Source organism: Stegodyphus dumicola, chromosome 8 (assembly GCF_044657685.1).
Source record: "Stegodyphus dumicola isolate Sdum_Otavi_A_Nest chromosome 8, ASM4465768v1".
NCBI classification, from domain to species: domain Eukaryota; kingdom Metazoa; phylum Arthropoda; class Arachnida; order Araneae; family Eresidae; genus Stegodyphus; species Stegodyphus dumicola.
This window is the reverse complement of record NC_140775.1, coordinates 71,124,433-71,147,277: the sequence shown is the minus strand read 5'-3', so window position 1 is coordinate 71,147,277 and position 22,845 is coordinate 71,124,433. Positions and strand designations below refer to the sequence as shown.

At 31.1% G+C, this 22,845-nt stretch overlaps 1 protein-coding gene across 3 annotated transcripts in view; it reads left to right on the top strand.

The window, feature by feature from the left end:
• Positions 1-22,014, top strand: part of LOC118192109 (transcriptional repressor p66-beta-like) — a 132,236-nt gene extending 110,222 nt beyond the window's left edge. For all 3 annotated transcript variants that reach the window (XM_085821988.1, XM_035363957.2, XM_035363345.2), the window contains exons 3-6: positions 2,897-2,989; positions 4,116-4,851; positions 11,554-11,787; positions 16,969-22,014. In XM_085821988.1, the coding sequence (XP_085678114.1) occupies positions 2,897-2,989; positions 4,116-4,851; positions 11,554-11,787; positions 16,969-17,934 (2,029 nt within the window). In that variant the 3' untranslated portion in view covers positions 17,935-22,014. The remainder of the gene's footprint in view (positions 1-2,896; positions 2,990-4,115; positions 4,852-11,553; positions 11,788-16,968) is intronic.
• Positions 22,015-22,845: the final 831 nt, after the last annotated feature.

The window sequence follows — 22,845 nt, the reverse complement described above, 5'->3', positions numbered from 1 at the left end:
TACTGTTTTGATTTCTAACTTTAGCTTTTCAAATTATTTTAACTTGAGAAATTAAAGTATGCACATCTGACTTCTTCTTTCATTTTGGAGCCATCTGTATATATGCATCGGTAGTAGTCTCTAGTTTATGTGTCTTTTGCAATACAGTTGATTTTTGGATTTACTGCTGGGTGCCTTCTATATGGGTTACAGAGAGATACATAATTGGAATATTCGAACACTCTATCTTTTATAGAACAGTTCCTTTTAAGCCTTAAAACCTTGCCTTTGGTATGTTCCATTTGAACTGTTATATGCAGGGGGGGACTATTCCTGCCAACACACAGAGTACCACATTTGATGCATAGTATTTGTATACAGTATTTAACAGATTTTCACATGTCCAATTATTTCTCGTGTTAGATTTTAAAAAAAACTGTTGAATATTTGATGGCAATTAAGGATTTGGGTACACAGATTATTTCTTAGGAAGAACATAAAATTTGTTAGATACCTCTTAATGAAACTAGTGGAAACTCGTAACTATCTGGACAAAAGAGAAACATGCCAATTTAAAATATAAAATTAGCAAAGCAACAACCTTGAGTTTGACATAGAGTTCAGTCAAAACATTATCAATTCTGGGGTGAACAGGTACAGGTCCCTCTTCATTAGGAAGTGGAATGTTCTTCAGGAAATAAAGCGACATCAGTATCTATTTGCCCACTATCTAGTCTCTCTACTAAAATCTGTGGCAAACAATTTTATGCTAACTATCTGTTGATGAAACTGAAGATGATAATATTGATGACAAGTATTCTCGGTCCTATTATGCTATCTAATGTTAATGGACAAACTAGTATTTTAATTTATGGTGAAATAGCAAAAATAATTCTGAAGAACAAGTTATAGAGAAAACTTTTTGAGAGACAAAAAGCAGTTTTTAATTCTCCTTAAAAATAAATAAATAAATAATTTTAAAAAATGAAGAAGGAATTCTATGTTTATTAAGGACATCAAAAATGATCTAAGAGAGAAAATTGGTGATAGATGCTGAATCTGTTGTTATTTCCCAGGAATCTACTGCATACTAATAATAAATTAGACAAAAATTCAGCTAAATTAATTCACAAATAAATGGATCCATATTTCAGTCACCATTCTTCTTAAATATTCATCAACAAAAAACCAGTTTACTTTAGATTCAAAATTTGAATGATTTGTGCTATTATTGGTTATCTATATAAAATGGGAATTTAAGCAAGAAAGGAATTTAATTAAACAACGTTGTTTCATTCTGGGATTGTTAATAATCATCTGTCAGTTGTTACTAACACTCTTAAATATAGTTTTCTCTCTTTATGATTTGCCAAAGGAACTTGCAAATAGAAGTGCAAAAGCTATGGAATCCATTTATTAAAACATTGATTGTATCCAAAACAGACCACTGAGTTGGAAGTTGGAAGGAATTGTCTTTCGAACTTTCAATTATACTGGCATTTGATTGCCAGTGTATTGATATTTCTGTCGCAAATTATTGCATTCATCTTCCAATCCAATTTGCTAAAGGATATTCACATGCCAGATTGCTAGTGTATTGATATTTCTGTTGCATTGGAATTGTTTCTGCAAATTATTGCATTCATCTTCCAATCCAATTTGCTAAATGATATTCACATGCCAGATTGCCAGTGTATTGATATTTCTGTCGCGTTGGAATTATTTCTGTAAATTATTGCATTCATCTTCCAATCCAATTTGCTAAATGATATATTCACATGCCAGATTGCCAGTGTATTGATATTTCTGTCGCATTGGAATTGTTTCTGCAAATTATTGCATTCATCTTCCAATCCAATTTGCTAAATGATATTCACATGCCAAAAAAGGGGAGAGGACATAAAACAACTGAATTTTATCTATAAAAATCATTTTGGAATGAGTAACTTTAGTATAAGAAATGGGGGGGAGATTTATTTGAAAATGTATTAAATATAGCTATCATTTCTAAATGGCTTTTGCAAGCAGAAACTCACGGAAAAATATAGCCAATATAGTTGCTGTTTTATGAATGGGCTAGAAAGGAGGGATCTTAATTAGGACAAAAAGTACACTATCTTATATCACAGAAGAAAAGTGATAGTCATTACCTTATTAGCAACAAGGTAGATGTGCACTTAATAACTGATGAGTTATAAATTTTATTTAAAAAAAGATTTTTTTTAAAGCTATGCATTTGGACTGCTTTCCAGTGGACCATGAAATACAAGTATAATGTTTAATCTTACGCATTTTTTATGCTAAAAAAAAGGTTATTTTTAATTTAGATGTAACATTTTTTTTTTCATTTGAATTTGTGTATTATGTATTTAAAAATAAATACTTAATAATTTCAATCCACCACTGTGAGCTTAACCAAAAGTGATTACTGTATATTACGTATTTAAAAATGAATACTTAATAATTTCAGACTATTTTATTTATTATTTAGTCTATTTATATTATTTTTTGGTTAAGCATTGTGAGCTTAACAAATGTGATTACTGTGGAAACACCATAAAATTATATATGAATAAAACCCTGTTTTAATGACTCATATCTTTAAATCAATGCATTAAAAGATAAAATGAGTAAAAAGTAATTGAAAATAATTCTGAAAAAAAAAAATGTTAATAAAATCATGCTGTAAAAGGTTAAATATGATTATTATTTTTAAAAAACTGTGATCCGTATTCAATGTAATAATTTAATTTTTCTTTTACCTTGTGTAACTGGACTGTATGATACAAAATTCAATTATCTGTTTTAGTGTTTTGTTATTAATTGGTTAATTTAGTTGGATGTGAAAATAGTTGTTGAGATTTCTCTGTTATTTATTACCTTATCCATTTTCATTTTGTTTGATATGTATTTCTAGGAAAGCAATATTTCGATCGGTCCTTACACCTGAAGGACATGCTCGGGGGTTCAGTGCTATGGAATTTGAGGAAGCTGCAGATTTATCATTGAAGTAAATAAATTCGAATTTGATACTTAAATTATCTTAAAATAAGGATTCATGGCTGGAATATATGTCATGCTGATTATTTCAGAGTTTGTGGAAAATAATTTAGTTTATTTTGTTAGATTTACATCCTATTTGATTCACTTTTTAGTTTCATTTCTTTATCAAACTTGAAATCCTCCTCCTTCCTTTTCACCCCCGCAAAAGGTGGTACTTTTGGTGATTTAAAATAATGTTTGAAGACTTGCAAAATTAAAAAAAAAATTAATTAATTAATAAATTAATTAATTAATGTTACGTTTTGAGATGTATTTTTATTTCTTGTTGTATATTTGTTATCAAATCATACACTCTGCATATGTGTTTAAATTAGTTGCAGTAGTCCATTCAGTTGCATTTAATTAATTTACAAGTTAGTGGAGAGCAGAGTATAATTATAAAATAAATAAAGATAGTTTCGGTACATTGGTAAAGTTAATTTTCCTCACGCTGTCTGTGTAGATATAACTGTGCTTTTTAAAGTGTAGCACACTTAAAAATGTTTAAAAATGTCAATAGGTTAGAGCATTTGTTACTATTTTGAAGTCTTGGTGGAATTTTCTGATATATTTTTTAAAAATAGCTAAAGTTTCTATACTTTTTTTTTTTTTTTTCTCTCTCTCTCTCTCTCTCTGCATGCTCCCGGTTTGAATGATGGTGGTGGTAGTAAGTGAAGTTTTAAACTCAAAAAGAGAGGCTTTAGTTCATTAACCTTCATGTGTGAAAAGTTCCTTGTAGCAATTGAAATTTATAACATATGTGATTGCTGAATTATTTTGTGTAATTTTGTGGTCATATGGCAAAATTCTGATTAGTAATTCAGCATATGCTTTACAATCTTTATGTATACAATAGATTAATTCTGGTATTAATCGATAACATTTATACCTTTGTATTGCAACAGTTAGCATTAGTAATTCAGCATTCTTTAAGAGGAAAAAAAATATTAATGCTTATGGCCTTATTAAGTAAATGTACAATTTTAAGTAATTCTTTCCCAATGCTATTGTTTTCTGCTCTTTCTGTGTGGAAATGTGATATGAAATTTTGGTTATCTAATGGAGTTGCAATTATTCTTTTTTCCCTGTTGCAGGAAAGAAAAACCTGTTAATTTTGGAAGTAGAGAAAAGAGTTCTTATTCATCATCCTATGGACTAGATGAAACCATAGACTTAAGTACCAAATGGCGAGCACCCCCACCTTCAGAAAGAAAATTAGGTGGCTCAATCAGCTCAACATTTGCACAGCCAGCCTCAGCCTCTAATACCTCAGAGTCTGGCTGCATAGAGAGGACACACGACAACAAAAGGAGCAAGTCAAGCCATCATGTACGTATGCTGCCGCGAAAGAGACTCTGTGTCTCTGACCAGCAGCAAAATAGTGCCAGCAGTTGTTCATCACCTGATGTCATAGTACTCTCGGATGAAGAAAAGCCTCGTCTGAATGGTCATTTGAATGGGTATGAAAGTGATTCGAAAAATTCTGACTCTGAGGTTTTGGAGATGCCTCCTCTACCACCTGAAAAAAGATGGAATCCGGAAGAACTGAAAGAAAAACAAAGGATTCTGCGTGAGCTTCGAGATGAACTGAGGAGTGAAGAAATGAAATTAGTCCTCTTAAAAAAGCTACACCAAAGTCAAATGATTAAAGAGAACTTAATAAATCAAGCAGCTGCAGCAATGGCAGGTAAAATGGTTCCTACAGCAAACAGAGGTGCCTCCAGTGCCGCTCCACCACCACTTGTACGTAGTGGCCAAGTTCCACAGACTCAGAATAAAATGTTGAGTCAACAGTTGTCACACCAGTCATCAATGCTAAATTCACCTCTGGTAAATCTTCTGATTTATAATTATTTGTAAATTTATTTCAGGTTTTTACATCTGTACTTTCAGTTTATATATTAATCGTAGGCATCCTAAAAACTATATATAGTGAGGCATTATAATTACTGACTATTTAAGTAAATATAAATTCTTAACAAAATACTTAAATGCAAAATTTAAAAGTTTTTTATTTCTACCCCTCCCCCCAATGGTAGGCCCAGGCAATCCATAGATGTTGGCCACTACTTAGGCCAAAGTTGTGGTCCATTTGTTGTGAAGGCATCTAATAGGTAGACAACCATTGCCTCCTATGAAAGGACGAACAAATTACATCCATGCCTTCTCCAAGATTCGAACACTGGCTCTTCGGTACAATAGTGTCAGAATCACTAACCACTTTCCCGTCTGGGCAGCTGTTTTATTTCTAGTGGCAATAGTATAATTGCAGAACTGTTTGATAGTAACTTTTTTTTAATTATTAATTTCACTGAGGATATTCTGGAGTCGTTAAGAAAAAAGATTGATGGTTTTTAAAGACATACTATTTAAAAAATATAAACATGTCAAAAGGATTTTAATGTTGGTATATACTCACAAGCTTTTTCTTAAATTTAACATATTTTCATTTTTTTCCCCCACTGTTGGGCAGCAGACTTCAAAATTGTATCCAGTCTTTTAACATTTCTATTGAATTACAAAATTGCATTTACAGTGGGTGTTGTCATTTGCCACAGTTGATGAAGATTTCAAGTGTTTTTCTCATATGTACCTAAGCTTGTTCCATCTAAATAAATCTGCAAAGACAAAACTGAAATATCTCTGCAATTATAAGTAAGATTGGATTTCTCAGCAACCTCATAATATCTGGTTTTAGATATTGAGAAAATTCTCATGTATTTCTTTTTCTCGTGTGTATACAAAACTAAAGTTACTTTATTATGGTTTAATATTTAAACCATTTCAGTGTGTGTAATAGTTCTGATATAATGTATTTTTATAATCCAAACATTCATTTTTGATGACTGTGCATATTAGATAATGTGGATGAAAGAGGTCAAATTGTGCTGATTAAACTGGAATGCAGGTTAATTTTTGTCATATAGAAACTTTTTGTCTCCCCCTTTTCTATCTAATAACAAGGTAGAATTTTTCTAAATATGACTATATGCATCAGAGGACAGTAAAAAATAAGATTTCATAATTTTTACAAAAGAGTTTTTTTTTTTTTTTTTTGAGGGGGATCACCAAAACATGAATATTTGCATCATTCAAAATACTTTTGTAATTCGAAATATATATCCATTAACCCAACAATTAGGAAAATAATGACACTTTAAAGACAGTGTATTTATCCATTCAGTTATTTATTTCTCTATAATGTTTTGAGAGTACAAATAAGCCTCTGCAGTTTGAAAAAAAAAAAAAAATGTCACCACCAGTAAGTTATGGTTGAAATTTATTACGAGACTCTACCTGAATTTTGTTCATTCAGTCGGTACTCCATTAACCCATTAACCACCAAAACTACAAGGAATGTTTCTTTTCTCATGAAAATAATAACAAATATTAAATTAAGCATTTATAACATAAATTTACATTGAAAATAAAAAATAATGCTCTTACCTGTAGAAAATGCAAGTGTTGCGTTCGTGCAATGTCAGCGGAATAAGATTACGGATGTTTAGTAAGTAGGATTGTACTCATGTGATGTTTCGTTTGAGTGGAGCGCAAGATTACTTTTTAGCTGTATAACGTTTTATAAATCTACAAATCACTTGTAATTAATTTAATATTAAAATATACATTGTATTTCTTTTACAAATACAGATTATTTCAATTGAAAGATTCAAGCATGAAAAGCTTGATTACAATCATGATGTAAAGCTACATTACATACTTTGCATCTATAAAAAGTCTGGCTATGGTACTCTTTACAACAGTCTTTTGTTATTAACGGACTTTACGATAAAATGTCCACCATCTCCATGCAATGGTTTTTGAATGCTGAATTTACTAGGTCTTCCATTTGCTGATCTGTTTCTGGCTAATTCTACACTCTCAATAGGAGTTTTCAAAAGGAATAATGCATTCACGCATCTGAAATCTAAAAGAGACTTTATATTTCCAGTAGTAAAAAGTGGTGATATTTAGTAAGTTTAGATATGGTCTCACCTCATATAATTTATCAGTATTGTCAATATGACTATTGTCAAATGCAAATTCTGCTTCATATTCCTGTACTGCAAACGTGATATTGATTCTCGTACAACAGGAACAGAAATGTCCTTATCAAAAAACCAATACATTTTTTCTTGAGGTAAAGAATAATATCCTGTAAGCAATAATATTCCAATAAATCTTCTCATATAGGCTTCAAATGCAATAAATTCTGTTTCCCCCCCAAGCGTATATATTTGTCTGTGCAACGAGAAGAGAGTAAATGTCTAAACCAAAACGAAAATCTGTGCACTAGTTTTACCTTGTATTTTGTCTTTTATAATTTCTCTTCTATCTCTTTCTTCATGTTCTTCCTGAGACATAACTAACAGTTCCTTTTTTATCCACTTCAAGATTTCAATCTTCTTTTTGAACTTTTTAGTATGAATATAACTGCTTTTAGAAGGCTGAAACTTACTTCTTACGTGAATTTCAACTTCCCCAGCAGTATCATTTGGTAAAATATCATTATCATTATTTAAAACAATGCCATTCCTTTCTTCTTCGTCACTAGTTTCTGCAATTTCTGGGGAACAACAACACTATCAGTTTCATTCTGGTCATTATTAACATTATCATCATCTGTTTCTTCATCAAAAAAATCTTTGAAGGGCTTCTTCTAATGTAAGATACCTCGTTCTAGGCATTTTTAAACAACCAGAACATCGAAAGGAATGAGTGAAAAAGGAGATTGATTACCCGTTTCCTGCTGACGTTGCATCAGCGCAACACCTGTTTTCCCTTGCTTCCCAACACAAATATAAACATCTGACTGATGTAATGTTCTGATAAACAGTGACCTTGACTAAAAATAAATCACTCATAAAGACGGCGATTCTTTTGTTAAATATTTTCTGCAAAAATACCCGGTCGAAAATTTTGCTTAAAGAATGAGATTAATTATTATAAACAAAATTATTGTTGAAGGCAAATATTTTTTTACAGAAATAATCTTCATAATATTCCCTACACAAAATCATCTGCTGGTATAAAATATCTTAGGTAGTTATATACGCATTTATTTTGGCCGTTGCGTCAACGCAACACCAGGGTTAAAAGAAATGTAAAGAGAAACTTAAATACGGGCAATTCACCCAATTGATTCACTGTAAAACTGGCAATCCACTTAAGAGACAAGAGAAACTTATAGTTAAGTAGTACGGCAATCCACCCAATTAATTCACTGTAAAACTGGCAATCCACCTTAATTAACTCACTATAAAACAGGCAATCCACGTTAATGCAAAGTCATAGTGCATTTTTACTTTATTTATTCTAAAACATAAAAACGATACAATGTTGCCAAACCGTAAAATTAACCTTTAAAGAAATTACATTTATACAATCGTTGAGTTGCTCACGACAAAATTGTTAGATATAAAATGAAAAAAAAAATGGGCACCACCCCGGTCGAAAATTTTGCTTAAAGTATGAGATTAATTATTATAAACAAAATTATTGTTGAAGGCAAATATTTTTTTACAGAAATAATCTTCATAATATTCCCTACACAAAATCATCTGCTGGTATAAAATATCTTAGGTAGTTATATTTATATACGCATTTATTTATGTTATGGTTAAAATTGTCCAATTTAAAAATGTCATAGCGTAATGTTGGACGTCTGCTATAAAGAAATTACATTTATACAATCGTTGAGTTGCTCGCGACAAAATTGTTAGATATAAAATGAAAAAAAAAAAAATGGCACCACCAGTAAGTTATGGTTAAAATTGTCCGATATAAAATGTCATAGCGTAATGTTGGACGTCTGCTAATACCATAACCTTGAAATATTAACGATTTTATATCAGCATTGTATATTTTCTTTCTTGTGAAAATGTTGAGTTTTAAGCAGAAAGAGCATCATTTACAGGAACTTTTGATTTACTTCTTTAATTTGAAGAAACCTGCAGCTGAGATGCATCATTTGCTTGTAGAAGCATATAGTGAGGCTGCCTTAGTGGTTTCAAAAGCTTAAGAATTGTGATTTTAATGTGAAGGCAGAGCAGAAGGATGACAGTGTATGCAGACGTGAAATTGGAAGCATTACTGGATGAAGATTCGTGCAAAACACAAATAGAATTTGCTCTTAACACTTGAAATTCGTAGCACTTGAAATTCTTCAAAAGCTACGAAATAACTGAAGTCGAGAAACATTGAATGCAGATTTTTTACATATGAAATGCTTTCTACCAGGCATAAACAAAAGAGTTTTTTGAATCATACGGTCACTGATGATGAAAATGGAGACAAAAAGAAGAAAACAAGGGGACCACTGGCCATGCTTCAACATCGACAGCCAAACTGGGGGAAGAAAAAAGCATGTTGTGTATATGGTGGGCTTAACTTGGTGTCATGTTTTTTGAGTTGCTCAGACCGAATGGAACGCTCTCTATCGAACACAGTTGATAAGATTGAGCTGAGCACTCAAAGATAAATGTGCCTACTACAAATATGACAAATTATTCTCCTGCATGATAATGCTCCACATGTTGCAAAATTTACTCAGAAATATTCAGATGAGAAGTTTTCCCCCTCCCGCTATATTCGCCAGACATTGCTCCTTTTGATATTACTGTAAAGTCACTGAACACTGGTAGTTCAGTCCGAGGTTCGAATCCCGCGAACGGGCTGGCTGCATGGGTGTTTTCGTGGTTTTCCTCATGTGTAACGTGTATACGAGCCTGTTTCCCTTAGAAAGTCCTTCACAAAGGCATCCCTCCCTTTAGGCAGATAGCCCTAGTGTGCTTTGCCATAATTAAAAACATCATCATCATTTGATATTACTAGTTTCAAATGCATGGCCTGTACTCCTATATGATATGAAGTAGCACTTCATATCATATGAAGATACCAAAAATTGGATTAATTAATGAAGAAGTGATCTTGAAAGATGAAGCATTCGTCCGCGATATCCATACACTGCCTGAAAGTTGAGAAAAAGTTGTGGCTAGTGATGGATACAATGTAATGCAAGATATTGAACTAAACATGAATGAATAAAACATATCATAAACATTCATTCAGAATAAATGCCAAGTTTCTAATAAGACAGAGAGAAAAGACGAAGACTTATTTGTACTCCTGATACTCTATATGCTTTTAAATAGTACTATATATGTTTTTATATTTATTTATCAATGCAATTGATTTTTCACTCCTTATGTAAAAATAATAGCATTTAGCTTAATTCCATTTTTGAAGATTTTAGATCATTTTTAACTTTAAGATATTTTACAGTGCGCTTCTATTATCAGGACCGGATTCTGAAAATGTATGCATGCATATAGTACACGAAAATGTATGCATGTATGCATGCATGTGTACACACATATAAACACCCACATGTATATACTTACCTACATTTCTGAATCCGGTCCTGATAACGGGAGAGTACCTATTTTACTGAGAGGAATCTGATTTTAATAAATATGAATTTCATTGCAATTCAAAGTGAATCTCTGTGTAATTTTAATAGCTTAGTGTTCATAAATTTTCAACTTTTATAGTGTAATCATCCAACCTTTTATGAGACTCAGAATTTCTTTTAATGAATTTTAATTATTCTCACAAATATTTCGTTTGCTATCATTCTCCATGTTCTCTCACTTTAAAGCGAAGTAAATTAAGAGTGACTCTGTTTGTATTTCTTTTTAAATGAATGTATTTTTTTATTAGCATTTAAAAGTAAATTCTTTTTTTCTAAACTAAACAAGTGATTGCAATGTGTTTGTATGCAGAAATAGGCTGTAAATCTTCTTGTTATTGATACATTTATCAGTTAAAATTTGAACATTATTTCTCTAAAGATAAATGAAAAATGGCATTGAAATATATATATTTTTTTAATGTTAAAGTATATACCAATTGAGTTTTTGCCATTCTGTGCAAGTTTATTCCCCCCCCCTCCTCTATCCTGTTTGATTTTGTGTTGGGAAGGAAATGTGCCGTATGCCATTTATTTTAGTCTTGCTGTAAAATGTAATTATCGTTTTCAAATTATGGACGTGTAATATTTCTGTTATGCAATTTGAATGAAAAAATATATTTACAATAGGCTAAGCAAAGTTTTTAAGGTTATTTCATTCAAAATACATTAAGAATGACTATTTTCAAGCATGCAAAAGTAAGCCTTTTCTATATTTTATAAAAACAAACCTGACTATCGTTTCCCCGGGTCCCCAAAATTTAAATTGCATCACCCCATTTCAATGAATAGAGGTATATGGGCAAAAAAGGGGTAATTCAGAATTTATTCCTTTTTGTTTCCATTATTACTTTTGTATGAAGAAAATATCCTATATTTTATTGATAATTTAACCCTGAAGAAACAAAATCTGTGATACCTCATTTCTTAAAATCAAATAAAGGAATATTTCTGTATTTTTTATTTTTACCATAAAGCATTTCATTTACATGTTTGATGTTAATGCAGTTACTGTATCTTACACTGCATATTATACCCAAGCTTTTATATCTGGATTTTAGATGTGCAGTCAAAATGCTCATGGTGGTCCTCCGCCACTTATTGGACAAAGAGCGAGCAGCACCAGTGCAAGTTCCACAGTGTCTTCTAATATGATAGCTGGAATGATGAGACCCAGTCATAATTCTGTCTCTCGAACTCCAGTTACAACACCTCCAAATATGGTGATGGGTTACAATCTGCATAATATGCAACAGCCTGTTCCAAGTAATCAACATCAGATACCTATGACTCAGGTTTGTAAAACTAAATGTACTTTTTTTTATATTGGTACATTTTAAAAGATTGTATTTAGTGAATTAGATAATTGAATCAAAGCATGTTAAAGTAGTCTTAATTTAAAGTTCATATATTCCTTGAAAGTATTTGAAAATGCCAGATTTTCAGTACTTTTGGAAAAGCAATAGTTTGAAATTTAAATAAATAATTTTTTTTAAAAACTGCATAACAAATTTGTTGTCATTTTTTCTTTCTCGTATTCAAGGACTTCCCAATTAATTGGGGAAAAGGAAAGAAAACTTTTATTTAAACAATTATTGACATTATTTGAAAATTGGTCTTCTTTAGTGTGTGTGTGAAAAGCATTTTTTAAAAAATTAAAACATTTGTAAAGTAGGCATTGGTGATCTTAAGCAACTGTGGAATAAAACCGGGATCCTTTTGCTGGACCATGGCTTGAAGTAGAATATTTCGAATGCAGGGTATATATAAAATATTATTAATTACAAAACTTTACAAAAAAATGTATAAACATGCCCTAGTATTTCTTTGCATTAACCCATTAGCCGCTGGTGTTGCGTTGACGCGACGATCAAAATAAATGCGTGTGAATATAACTATGTAAGATATTTTATACCAGCAGATGATTGTGTGTAGGGAATATTATGAATATTATTTCTGTAAAAAAAATATTTGCCTTCAACAATTATTTTATTTATAATAATTAATCTCATACTTTAAGCAAAATTTTAAAAACATCTTAGACCGGATATTTTTGCCGAAAATATTTAACGAGAGAATCGCCGTCTTTATGAATGATCTATTTTTAGTCAAGGTCACCGTTTATCAGAACATTACATCATTCAGATGTTTATATTTGTGTTGGGAAGGAAGGGAAAACAGGTGCATCATCATCATCAGGAAACGAGTAATCTCCTTTTTTACTCATTCCTCGATGTTCTGGCTGCTTTAAAAATGCCTATATAGCAAGATATCTTACATTAGAAAAAGCTCTTCAAAGATTTTTTGATGAAGAAACAGACGATGATAATGTTAATAATGACCAGAATGAAACTGATATTGTTGTTGTTCCCCCAGAAATTGCAGAAGTTAGTGATGAAGAAAAAGGGAGCGGCAACGTTTTAAATATTGGTAATGATATTTTACCAAATGATATTGCTAGGGAAGTTGAAATTCATGTAAGAAGTAAGTTTCAGCCTCCTACAAGCAGTGGTAGTAATACAAAAAGTTTAAAAAGCTGAAAACTTGAAATGGATAAAAAAGGAACTGCCAGTTATGTCTCAGGTAGAAAAAAAAGAAAGAGATAGAACAGAAACTACAAAAGACAAAATACAAGGTAAGACTATTGGAGAGATTTTCGATTTTCTTTTTAGTTAGACATTTACTCTCTTCTTGTTGAACAGACAAATGTATACGCTCAACAAGATTCCCAGAATTTATTGCATCTGAAGCTTATATGGGTAGATTTATTGGAATATTATTGCTAACGGGATATCCTTCTTTACCTCAAGAAGAAATGTATTGGTCTCTTGATAAGGACATTTCTGTTCTTATTGTACGAGAATCGATATCGTGTTTGCAGTACAGGAATATGAAGCAGAATTTGCCTTTAGCTCACAGTAGTCAAATTGACAATACTGATAAATTACATAAGGTGAGAATGTAAATAAACTTACTAAATATCACGACTTTCTACTACTGGAAATGAAAAGTCTTTTTTAGATTTCAGGCACGAGATTGCATTATTCCTTTTGCAAACTCCTATTGAGATTGTAGAATTAGCTAGAAATAGATCAGCAACATGAAGACCTAGTAAATTCAGCATTCAGAAACCACTGCATGGAGATGGCAGACATTTTATCGTAAAGTCCAATGATAACAAAAGACTTCGTAGTAAAGAGTGCCATAGCCAGACTGTTTATAGATGAAAGTATGTAATGTAACTTTACATCATGATTGCAGTGAAGCTTTTCATGCTTGAATCATTCAATCGAAATAATCTGTATTTGTAAAAGAAATAAAATGTATATTTTAATATTAAATTAATTACAAGTGATCTGTAGATTTATGAAACGTTATGTAGCTAAAAAGTAATCCAGTGCTCTACTCAAAGAAAACATCGCACGAGTACAATCCTATTCACTAAACATCCGTAGTCTTATTCCGCTGACATTGCACGAATGCAACACTCACCTTTTTCCACAAGGAAAGGCATTTTTTAAATTTTCAATGTAAATTTATGTTATAAATGCTTAATTTAATATTTGTTATTATTTTCATGAGAAAAGAATCATTCCTTACAGTTTTGGCGGTTAATGGGTTAAGCTGCTGAAAAATTATCAGTAAAGACACAAAGTAAGAAATTTAGAACTAATTTTTCACGAAGACCAAAAATTGAAATTCATATTTAATAAATTTCAAAATATTAACAATGTTATAATTAAATAATAAAATGATAAGGAAGTTATAAAAATGATTTAAAAAAGGAAAAGGAGTGAAACAATAATTAATTGAAAACGTTATATAAAATAATTTATCTCTAATATCCTGTTATAAAATTTTAAAGATTATTGATCATGTGCTCAGATTACAACACATGGGACTGATATTACTGATATACAATCATGGTCCCAAACTATTGGGTTGGAGGGAAAGTTCTGTCGTATTTTAAAGAAAATATTTGAATTCATTTATAAAAATATGTGTTTAATATTAATCAATTATATATGCTCCGTTATGTGTTACAACCTGTTGCCATCTTCAGGTAACCTGTAAATTCCTGTTTTGTAGAAGTTCTCATCCATGGAGTTAAAATAGTCAGCAACTGCCTTAGAAACACTTTCAAAAGACTTGAATTTTTTTCCCGTTACATAATTTTGCATAGATCTGAACAGGTAATAATCAGAGGGTGCAATGTCAGGTGAATACGGGGGGTGACTAAGGATTTCCCATCCTAACGCATTCAATTTTTGTAGTGTCACCACTGCAGTATGCGGGCGAGCATTATCGTGATGGAACACTATTCCTTTTCTGGACGCTAATGCTGGCCTTTTTTTCTTTGATAGCTGCATTCAATTTATCCAGCTGATTGCAGTACAGATCCGCGTTGATGTTTTTTCCCTGTTTCATCAACTCGTAATACACTGGACCTTTCCTGTCCCACCACAAACAAAGCAGTACTTTTCGTTGATGGATACTTGGTTTTGAAACTGTTGTTGATGATGTTCCTGGTTTGCAGTAAGATTTTTTTCTTTTAATATTCTCGTAAAGAATCCACTTTTCATCTCCAGTAACCAGCCTGTCCAAAAACAGCTCCACATTGTGTCTAATCAGATGTGATGAACATATTCTTACACGATCAGACAAATTCTTTTCCGTTAATTCATGTGGAACCCAAACACTTTGCTTTAACACAAACCCAAGAGATTTAATGTGATCTCCAACAGTTGTATGATGAATGCCAAACTCTTCTGCAATTTCTCGACTTGTTAAATGTGGATTATTTTCCAACATGGATCACAAAACATCATTATCGATCTTGGATGGTCGTCCAGATCGAACACTTTCTTTGAGGCTCAGGTCCCCAGAACGAAATTTGCTAAACCATCTTTGACAAGTACGAACATTTACAATATCTTTTCCAAATACCGCACATAAATTTTTACATGCAACAGATGCGTTGCTTCCTTTTTGGAATTCATATAAAATGCAGTGTCGTAAATGCACTTTATCTACCGACATGTTTTTCCCTTTAAATATTACAAGTAAATGATGAATGGTAAAAAAGGGCACCTTTTATATTATACAGCAGCTAAAAAAACAAAAAAAAATCCGATTGACTCACTAGCCAGATTTTTTTTTATTTATAAGAAAAATCACCTGCCTATTTAAAATACGACAGAACTTATAATTTCCCTTGTATATGAACCCATAAAAAGTCACATGGTGCTCAATCAGGACTGTATGAAGGATGTTGCCAAACCTCCCACTTAAATCGCTGCAGCAGGTCACACGTTTGGTGAGCCTTGTGAGGTGTTGCGTTTATGTTTTTGTTAAGTTTAAAAAGCATCTCGGTGGACAGTGATTCCAAAATGATGAAAAGATGAAAGCAGTTGCATTTGGTTATATGGTGCTGGAGGAGATTTCTATGTATCCGAAATCGAAAAGTTGGTTGTTTGTTCGGAGAAATGTTTAGAGTGTCTTGGGAACTATGTGGAAAAGTGAATTTACATTGTATGCTGACATAGAAGTGTTGCTTTTGTATTGACAATTCAATAAATGGTCATAACTTGGAAGTGCAACTTACTTTTTGATCTGCCCTCATAGTACTTAACAGCATGCTTTTAAAAACATGCTTCATATTTGTCTTTCTCTGTTTCTTTTAAAATAGATGGAATATCCAAAATTTCATTATTATTTGAAGTAAGACACAAGTGCAATGCTCATTTTTGTGATGTGTTGCATGAAATATTCTGTTTACATTACATTACATAAACATTAATTTGTTTTTGAAAGTAACAAGAATATATGTTCATAAGGTTTCATTCAACTAATTTCATAATCAAGTAGCATCATTTTTGAAGTTACATATGCTTGAATTATGCAGATACTAATAATTTTTGAGCAGAAGAAAAGTAAAATCTAATTTTATAGTCTTAAAAATTTCTAATAAATTCATGAGAAAATGAGGAAAAAAACTTTGGTGGCAAAAATTTCATGTCCAAGTATATGAATTCATCTTGTTGTAAATTAATGTTCTAAAGGCTTTAAGTCAACATTTTATTTATAAATATTAATATTTTATGATGTGCAAAATATAGTCCGTAATCAATATCAGATATTGGTTTTTGAAAATAACATTTGAATAATGAGTATCTTTTCTATATTACTATATTTAGTATATACCAGCTCTTCTCTATATTACAGCTGTCTTCTCTGTATTACAGTTATAATTATTTTGAGGTGAGCTGTTTTGTTCTATGATGCACAATTGAGTGAAAATATAGTCCAGCCAAGGAAGAAACAACTGTTACAAGAGCACATTTTATTTGACTTATTATAATATCAGCTTGTCCTTTACTTTTGATTTATAATTAAATCAGATGCATTATTGAAATATGGCTAATAATAATTTTAAAGTGTACTTTTCAGTAATATGTTATTTTACATTTGTCTAGGCTACACCTCAAGCTTGTCCATCACCATCTTCAACAATACAACAATCTCAGTTAGAAAGATTAGATAACCAGACTCCAGCTCAAAGGCAAGCAGCTGCAAAATTAGCATTACGAAAACAATTGGAGAAAACTCTTTTACAAATTCCACCTCCTAAACCACCTCCACCAGAAATGCATTTTGTTCCAAATGCTAACAATCAAGAATTTATTTGTCTGCTGGGACTTGAAAAGGTTGTTGATTTCATAACAGAGGATCCAAACATCAATCGTCCTCCACCAGAGCCTTTTGAATGTGTTCAGTGCGGTACTGATTTTAGCCCAGTATGGAAGTGGCAAGATGCAGGCCGATCTCGTATGCACAAGCCTTCAGTTATTTGTGAAACATGTGTTACATCAAATATCAAGAAAGCTTTAAAAGCAGAGCACACAAATCGTTTAAAAACTGCTTTTGTGAAAGCCTTGCAACAGGAGCAAGAGATAGAACAGCGAATGTCCCAAGCCATGCCAAGTCCTCCTCCTATTGGCATTTCTCCTACTCATACCCCTTGTTCTACTCCTACCCCTGCTATTGTTACATCAAGTGGACCTTCAATACCAACACCTCCTGCACCACACAGTCCGGTGCATGGTCTTATGTCTAAAATGGGTTCTAGCAGCAGTGGGAATAATTCTCAGGCTGCCATGGTAAACTCTGCTTCATTATTACAGCACTTACCAAAGTTGAGTGCAGCTCATCAGTCTCTTCTCCATGCACAGGCACAACAGTTGCAACATTTTGCACAGACAATGCCCCAACCTCAACCAGCCCACATGTTGCCATTTGCTCCATTACTGGCTGCTCAGGCATATTCATATCAGCTTCTTGGTAAATCTCCTATGAGCTCTGCAGAATTACAACGCCAGTATTTGCTGGACATGATCCCACCGCGGTCACTTCCTCAAGGTTCCATCAACTGGAAGACATGATCTTTTTGTACATAGTGTAGCAGCAATTTTTGTTTATGTAGAGTTGCGAGCCTATCCCTTTGCATGGCTTTTATTATATGACACATGTAAATTTTGCATGTGTATGTGTTAAATCATGAAGAATCTCCGGTGACTTCTAATCAGGCGTAGCCAAGAGGGATGCTCGAATCTGTAAATTTACATTGCATTTCAAAGAAAGTTTCCAGTATTCTGTGTGATGGTTTGAAGAGAAGTGATAAAAAAAAATTATTTAATACAAGCCAAGATTTTTCTTAGTAACATATTTGCAGCTTCCTTATGCATTTTCCATGGGTGCACTAATAGGAGTGTTTTGCAGTAGCTAATTTTGAAAAATGAAGCCAAATTATTTTTTTTTTTTAAATTTGTTCTTAATGGTTAAGTGATTAATGAATAAATAAGACCAGTGGCATCTTGCAAAGGGAAAACGAAAAATATATTTGTGTACAGTGAAGAACTATGGCTATATTCATATGTGTATTATTTATTATTGCAGCATTTTCCTTTAAACATAAGTGTGATGGTCACAAGTCATTTTCTTTCGTTTGTTAAGTGATAATAAATGTTTTTTTTTTTTTAATATATATATATATCAGTTCATATTAGTGTTTCCTCTGTACTATTCAGAAGCAAAATACTGCCATTATCTAATATTTTTAAATAAATAAATTGAGAAATGTGAGCATTAAATTTTCTTATGCCTTTATTTGTCATTTTTTGAAAAGGTTGAACTGTGATGAACTCTCTGATCTAATATATTGCACACACTTAAGTCTGGTTTCTTTGAACTGAGCTTTATGTATTTGTTCTATGGAGCAAAGTGAAGTTTAGGCCAAGGTTTGTTAAACATACTGTTACCTACCATGCTCAGGGTGTTATTTACTTCAGGATTTTAAAACATCGAATGTTAGCTAAAACAATCATTAATCAATTGTTAAGTCTTAATTCCTTTTTGATAATAAAAAACTTAGATCCTAAAAGTTAAATTTAAAAAAAAAAAAAATTGCAATAGAGTATCATGAAGTTTTCTTTCAAACTACCAGAAACAAAGTATCAGGTACGGATGAATATTCAATCAAAGATCTAGTTCTAAAATATCTTTATATTCACTTAAGTGATTTTTTACCGTATTAGCTTCACTTATAAAATTATACCGTAACTTTTGGCATAAATTCAGTATATTGATTTTGTTTTGAAATGGATTAAATCAAAGAAAAATGATATAGAATGTAAATTTATGGGTATGAAAAAATTCAGGTATTTGAACTGGTTTAAACTATAGATTGTTTTTATTCAAAGAAGCAAAAAGGATAAAAATTTTCCTAAAGGTATTTCTAATGTTAGAAATAATTACTGTTAAGATTGATCTATCATTGTAATATAAACAAAGCTGATAATAGTATCGTTTGAAAAATTAGGTTTTTATCCTATAATAGACACCCATCCTGCCCGCACATTAATACTTAATAATAAAATGTTATTTTGTTGTGCAGTTTTTGCTGTTAATTATGCTCAAGCATTATAAAATTGTTGTTGAAAAAATTTTTTCATTGAATTTGTTTAAGTCAAATATAATCTGTAAAAGGTCATTAGTGAAGTATTTAGTGGTATATTGCACACTACAGGCATCTACCTCCTCAATATTTAATGTTATTCTTAAAGCAGACTTAAAGTTTTACAATTAGAAATAAATTAGAACATAGTATATTTTTGAATTGTAAATACTATTTCAATTGAACCACCTCATGAATCTGCTCATTTTGTGTTATGGATTCGTGAATGTTTTTCATGAACTATACTTTGATAATAAGAAAAGAGCAATTGGCAGAGCCAGATTGCATGATTTGTTGTCTGTATGTGCATTTTAAAAAAGTGTTTATTTGGTAAATTTTTCTTTCAATCCATGTAAAATTTCCTTGTAAATTACTGTATCTGTTTTATGATGTTACATTGCTGCATCATTTAATATTGTATGTGTACAGATATTTATATAAATAATTTAAGATTTATATATTAAAAATAAAATCATTTAGACATTCTTTTGTAAATATTTTAATTTGTATGAGCATTAATAATTGGAAAATTGTTGTTTCCACCACATTTAAATAAATAGCACAACTTTCATTTATTGGAAATTTTGTTTAATTTACATAAAATGAGCTATTATTCCAAAGCAAATTGTTGCATCTAAACTTTGTTATTATTTTAGTTTAAATTAAGCCTTTTAGTTTCTTTTATGTGAATGCTAATGCCTAGATTCTTGTGTTGCTACTATTGTAAATATCGAACCTATTATTTAAAGTGCTAGAGATAGGGAAAAAAAAAGCTTTATTTGAGTGTTTATGAAAAAGCGTTTGGTGTAAGTATCAAATGTTGCTTCAAATTCTTATCATTGCAAAAGGCTTATAATTAGACGTTTCTGAAGTATTTCAGAATGGGAACATTTTTTTTAAATAAATGTCACTGAGGTGCAGCATGTTATTTTCATTTTTTTGTATGGTTCATTACTGCCTGAACTCAGTCATTATTACTATTATGAACTGTATTTGATTGTGTGCAATAATTTTTTTTTTTTTTTTTTTTTTTTTTCTTTCTTTCTTGTTTTCTGTGTTTGCAATCTTTGAAAACATGTCCGATTTCTTTCCCATTTGCTTATTTCATTATGGATCTTGTTGACAGTGGTGTAGCTTATTGGTTTTGAAGCCTTTTTGGGGGTGGGCACGAAAGGGAATCTTTTTTTTTTAATTATATGCATATTTCACTGGTTTGGTATAAAAAATTCAAAACAAACACGGATAATTTCTATTTACCTTATAGTAAATACAAATAAAATGTTAATTAATGACACTTTTTACTAATATAAATTTGTTTTTACATTGGGAAACAGTCTGCCCTTTCCTAAGGAACACTGCCTCTTTTCATATAACACAGTGATAAACTGCTAAAAGAGGGATACAGCCAACCTGTTCTTTCATTGCAAATTCAGCCTGAGACAAATTGTATGTGTTCAATAGTTCTTAGAACTGTCAGCTATAATTAAGCTCTAAAATATAATATATTTCCTTTTTTAGTTGCTGTCATGAATTTTAAGCAGTTTTTAATTATATTCATTTACTGAATTAATAATCAAACATAACACAAAGGTAACCTCAATTAGATTTTGTAATATGTTATATAGAAATATGGGCTAAATAAGCAATGTTATATCATTGAGTATATAAAAAATGCACTCTCTCATTTCTTAACTTTTGATGATAAATGTCTACTAATGGTGATTCAAGTTGGGGTGGGGGCGAGGAAAAGTGTTAAAAGAGTGAAATTGCCTTTTAATAAAAGTATAAGAAAACAAAATTATAGTAAAGAGAATTATATTTTATTTTGATGTGAAAGGAAGAAGCCTCTAAGCTTACTTGTACTTTCCTTGGAATATTAATTTTCTCTCCCCCCCCCTACACACACATTAGCTACACCACTGATAACAAAACAAAGGTTTTAAAAACAATGCACAATGTATATGAATGATTTGAAAAACGTATCAAGTGCTCAGGTGAATGGCTTCCATTTCAGGTAATATATTCTGCCTCATTGGCAGCACATTGTATAATAAACTAATGCTTTTGCTGAAGCTAAATTGTAATTTTATGTCCTTCGGCTGGGTTGGACTTCAACTATGCATGTTCTCCTTAGCCTTCATATATCTGCATAAATGGGAATCCTAGTGAGAAAAATACTTGGAAGTTTCTGAATGTATGTATCATATCTTTACACTCATTAATTTATATAAACGTGTTCTTGAGTCACGTCTGAAGCAGCTTTATTTTTTAAAACCAGGCACTTTTAGCCAGGTATACTTAAAACTGTTGTAGTTGTGGTTTTCGTACAGCTTTCGATTTTAAATTTAACACTTGCACATATATAAATATATGGAATATTTCAACATAAGCTTGATTTTTCTCCCCTGCCCCTTCAAATATATGATTTTCTTGTTATGTATAAATGTCTCTCAGATTCTTTGTGTTTCTGTAAATGAAGCAGTTTTTAAAAATAAAGTTTTTTGCTAAATGTCTTGCATTTTAACTCATAATGATTTAAGTTTGTAATATTAGCTTGCTGTCATGCTTTTTTTATATTTATTCTCTAATAGAATTAATTTACACTGAGAGTAGTTTATTCATAAATAAATCCGATGATTTATTAATGAATAAAATAGTAATTAGATTATTAAATTATTTCAAAACGAGAACATCTTGATTTTTTTAAACACCATACAAAATATGAATAATTATTTTTTTTAAATAACAATTCTGCAGATTTTTTTATTTCAAAAATATATCAAAAAATACTTCAATCATTTATTCTGGTTAATAATTTGAAGTTCACATTAACTTGTTAAATTCAGGCTAAGAGTCTGCACAACAGTGTCTGCAACAGAAGTGATATAAATAATCATTCAGCATATGTACTCCTGTTGCAAACAATAAAAATTTAAAACAAGAAGACTGCAGATGCAACTCTACAAAGGTTGAACACTGAACAGTCTGAAACAGACAAGGCTTGCATCTCATCACTGTTTTGATGCTTGGGTGACAATTAAAGCATATGTGAAAATAGAGTTTCCATATAAATTAAAACATAATTATGTGCAGGATTCCCATTTAGCTGGAAGGTCTGAAAAAATCAAAACTTCAGAAAGTAATGGAAAATCGGAAATTTTTTGAAAAACTTGGAGAAGTTAAAAACGAAAGCATGGATCAATTCTAAATAAAAGAGCTCATGATTTGAATAGTAACCAGTAAATAATAATTAATATCCTTAGAAAGAAAGTAAAGAATCATTTTTAAAACTTTGTTTATTTATTTGGATATTATTTACCCACATTATATGTAATACCAT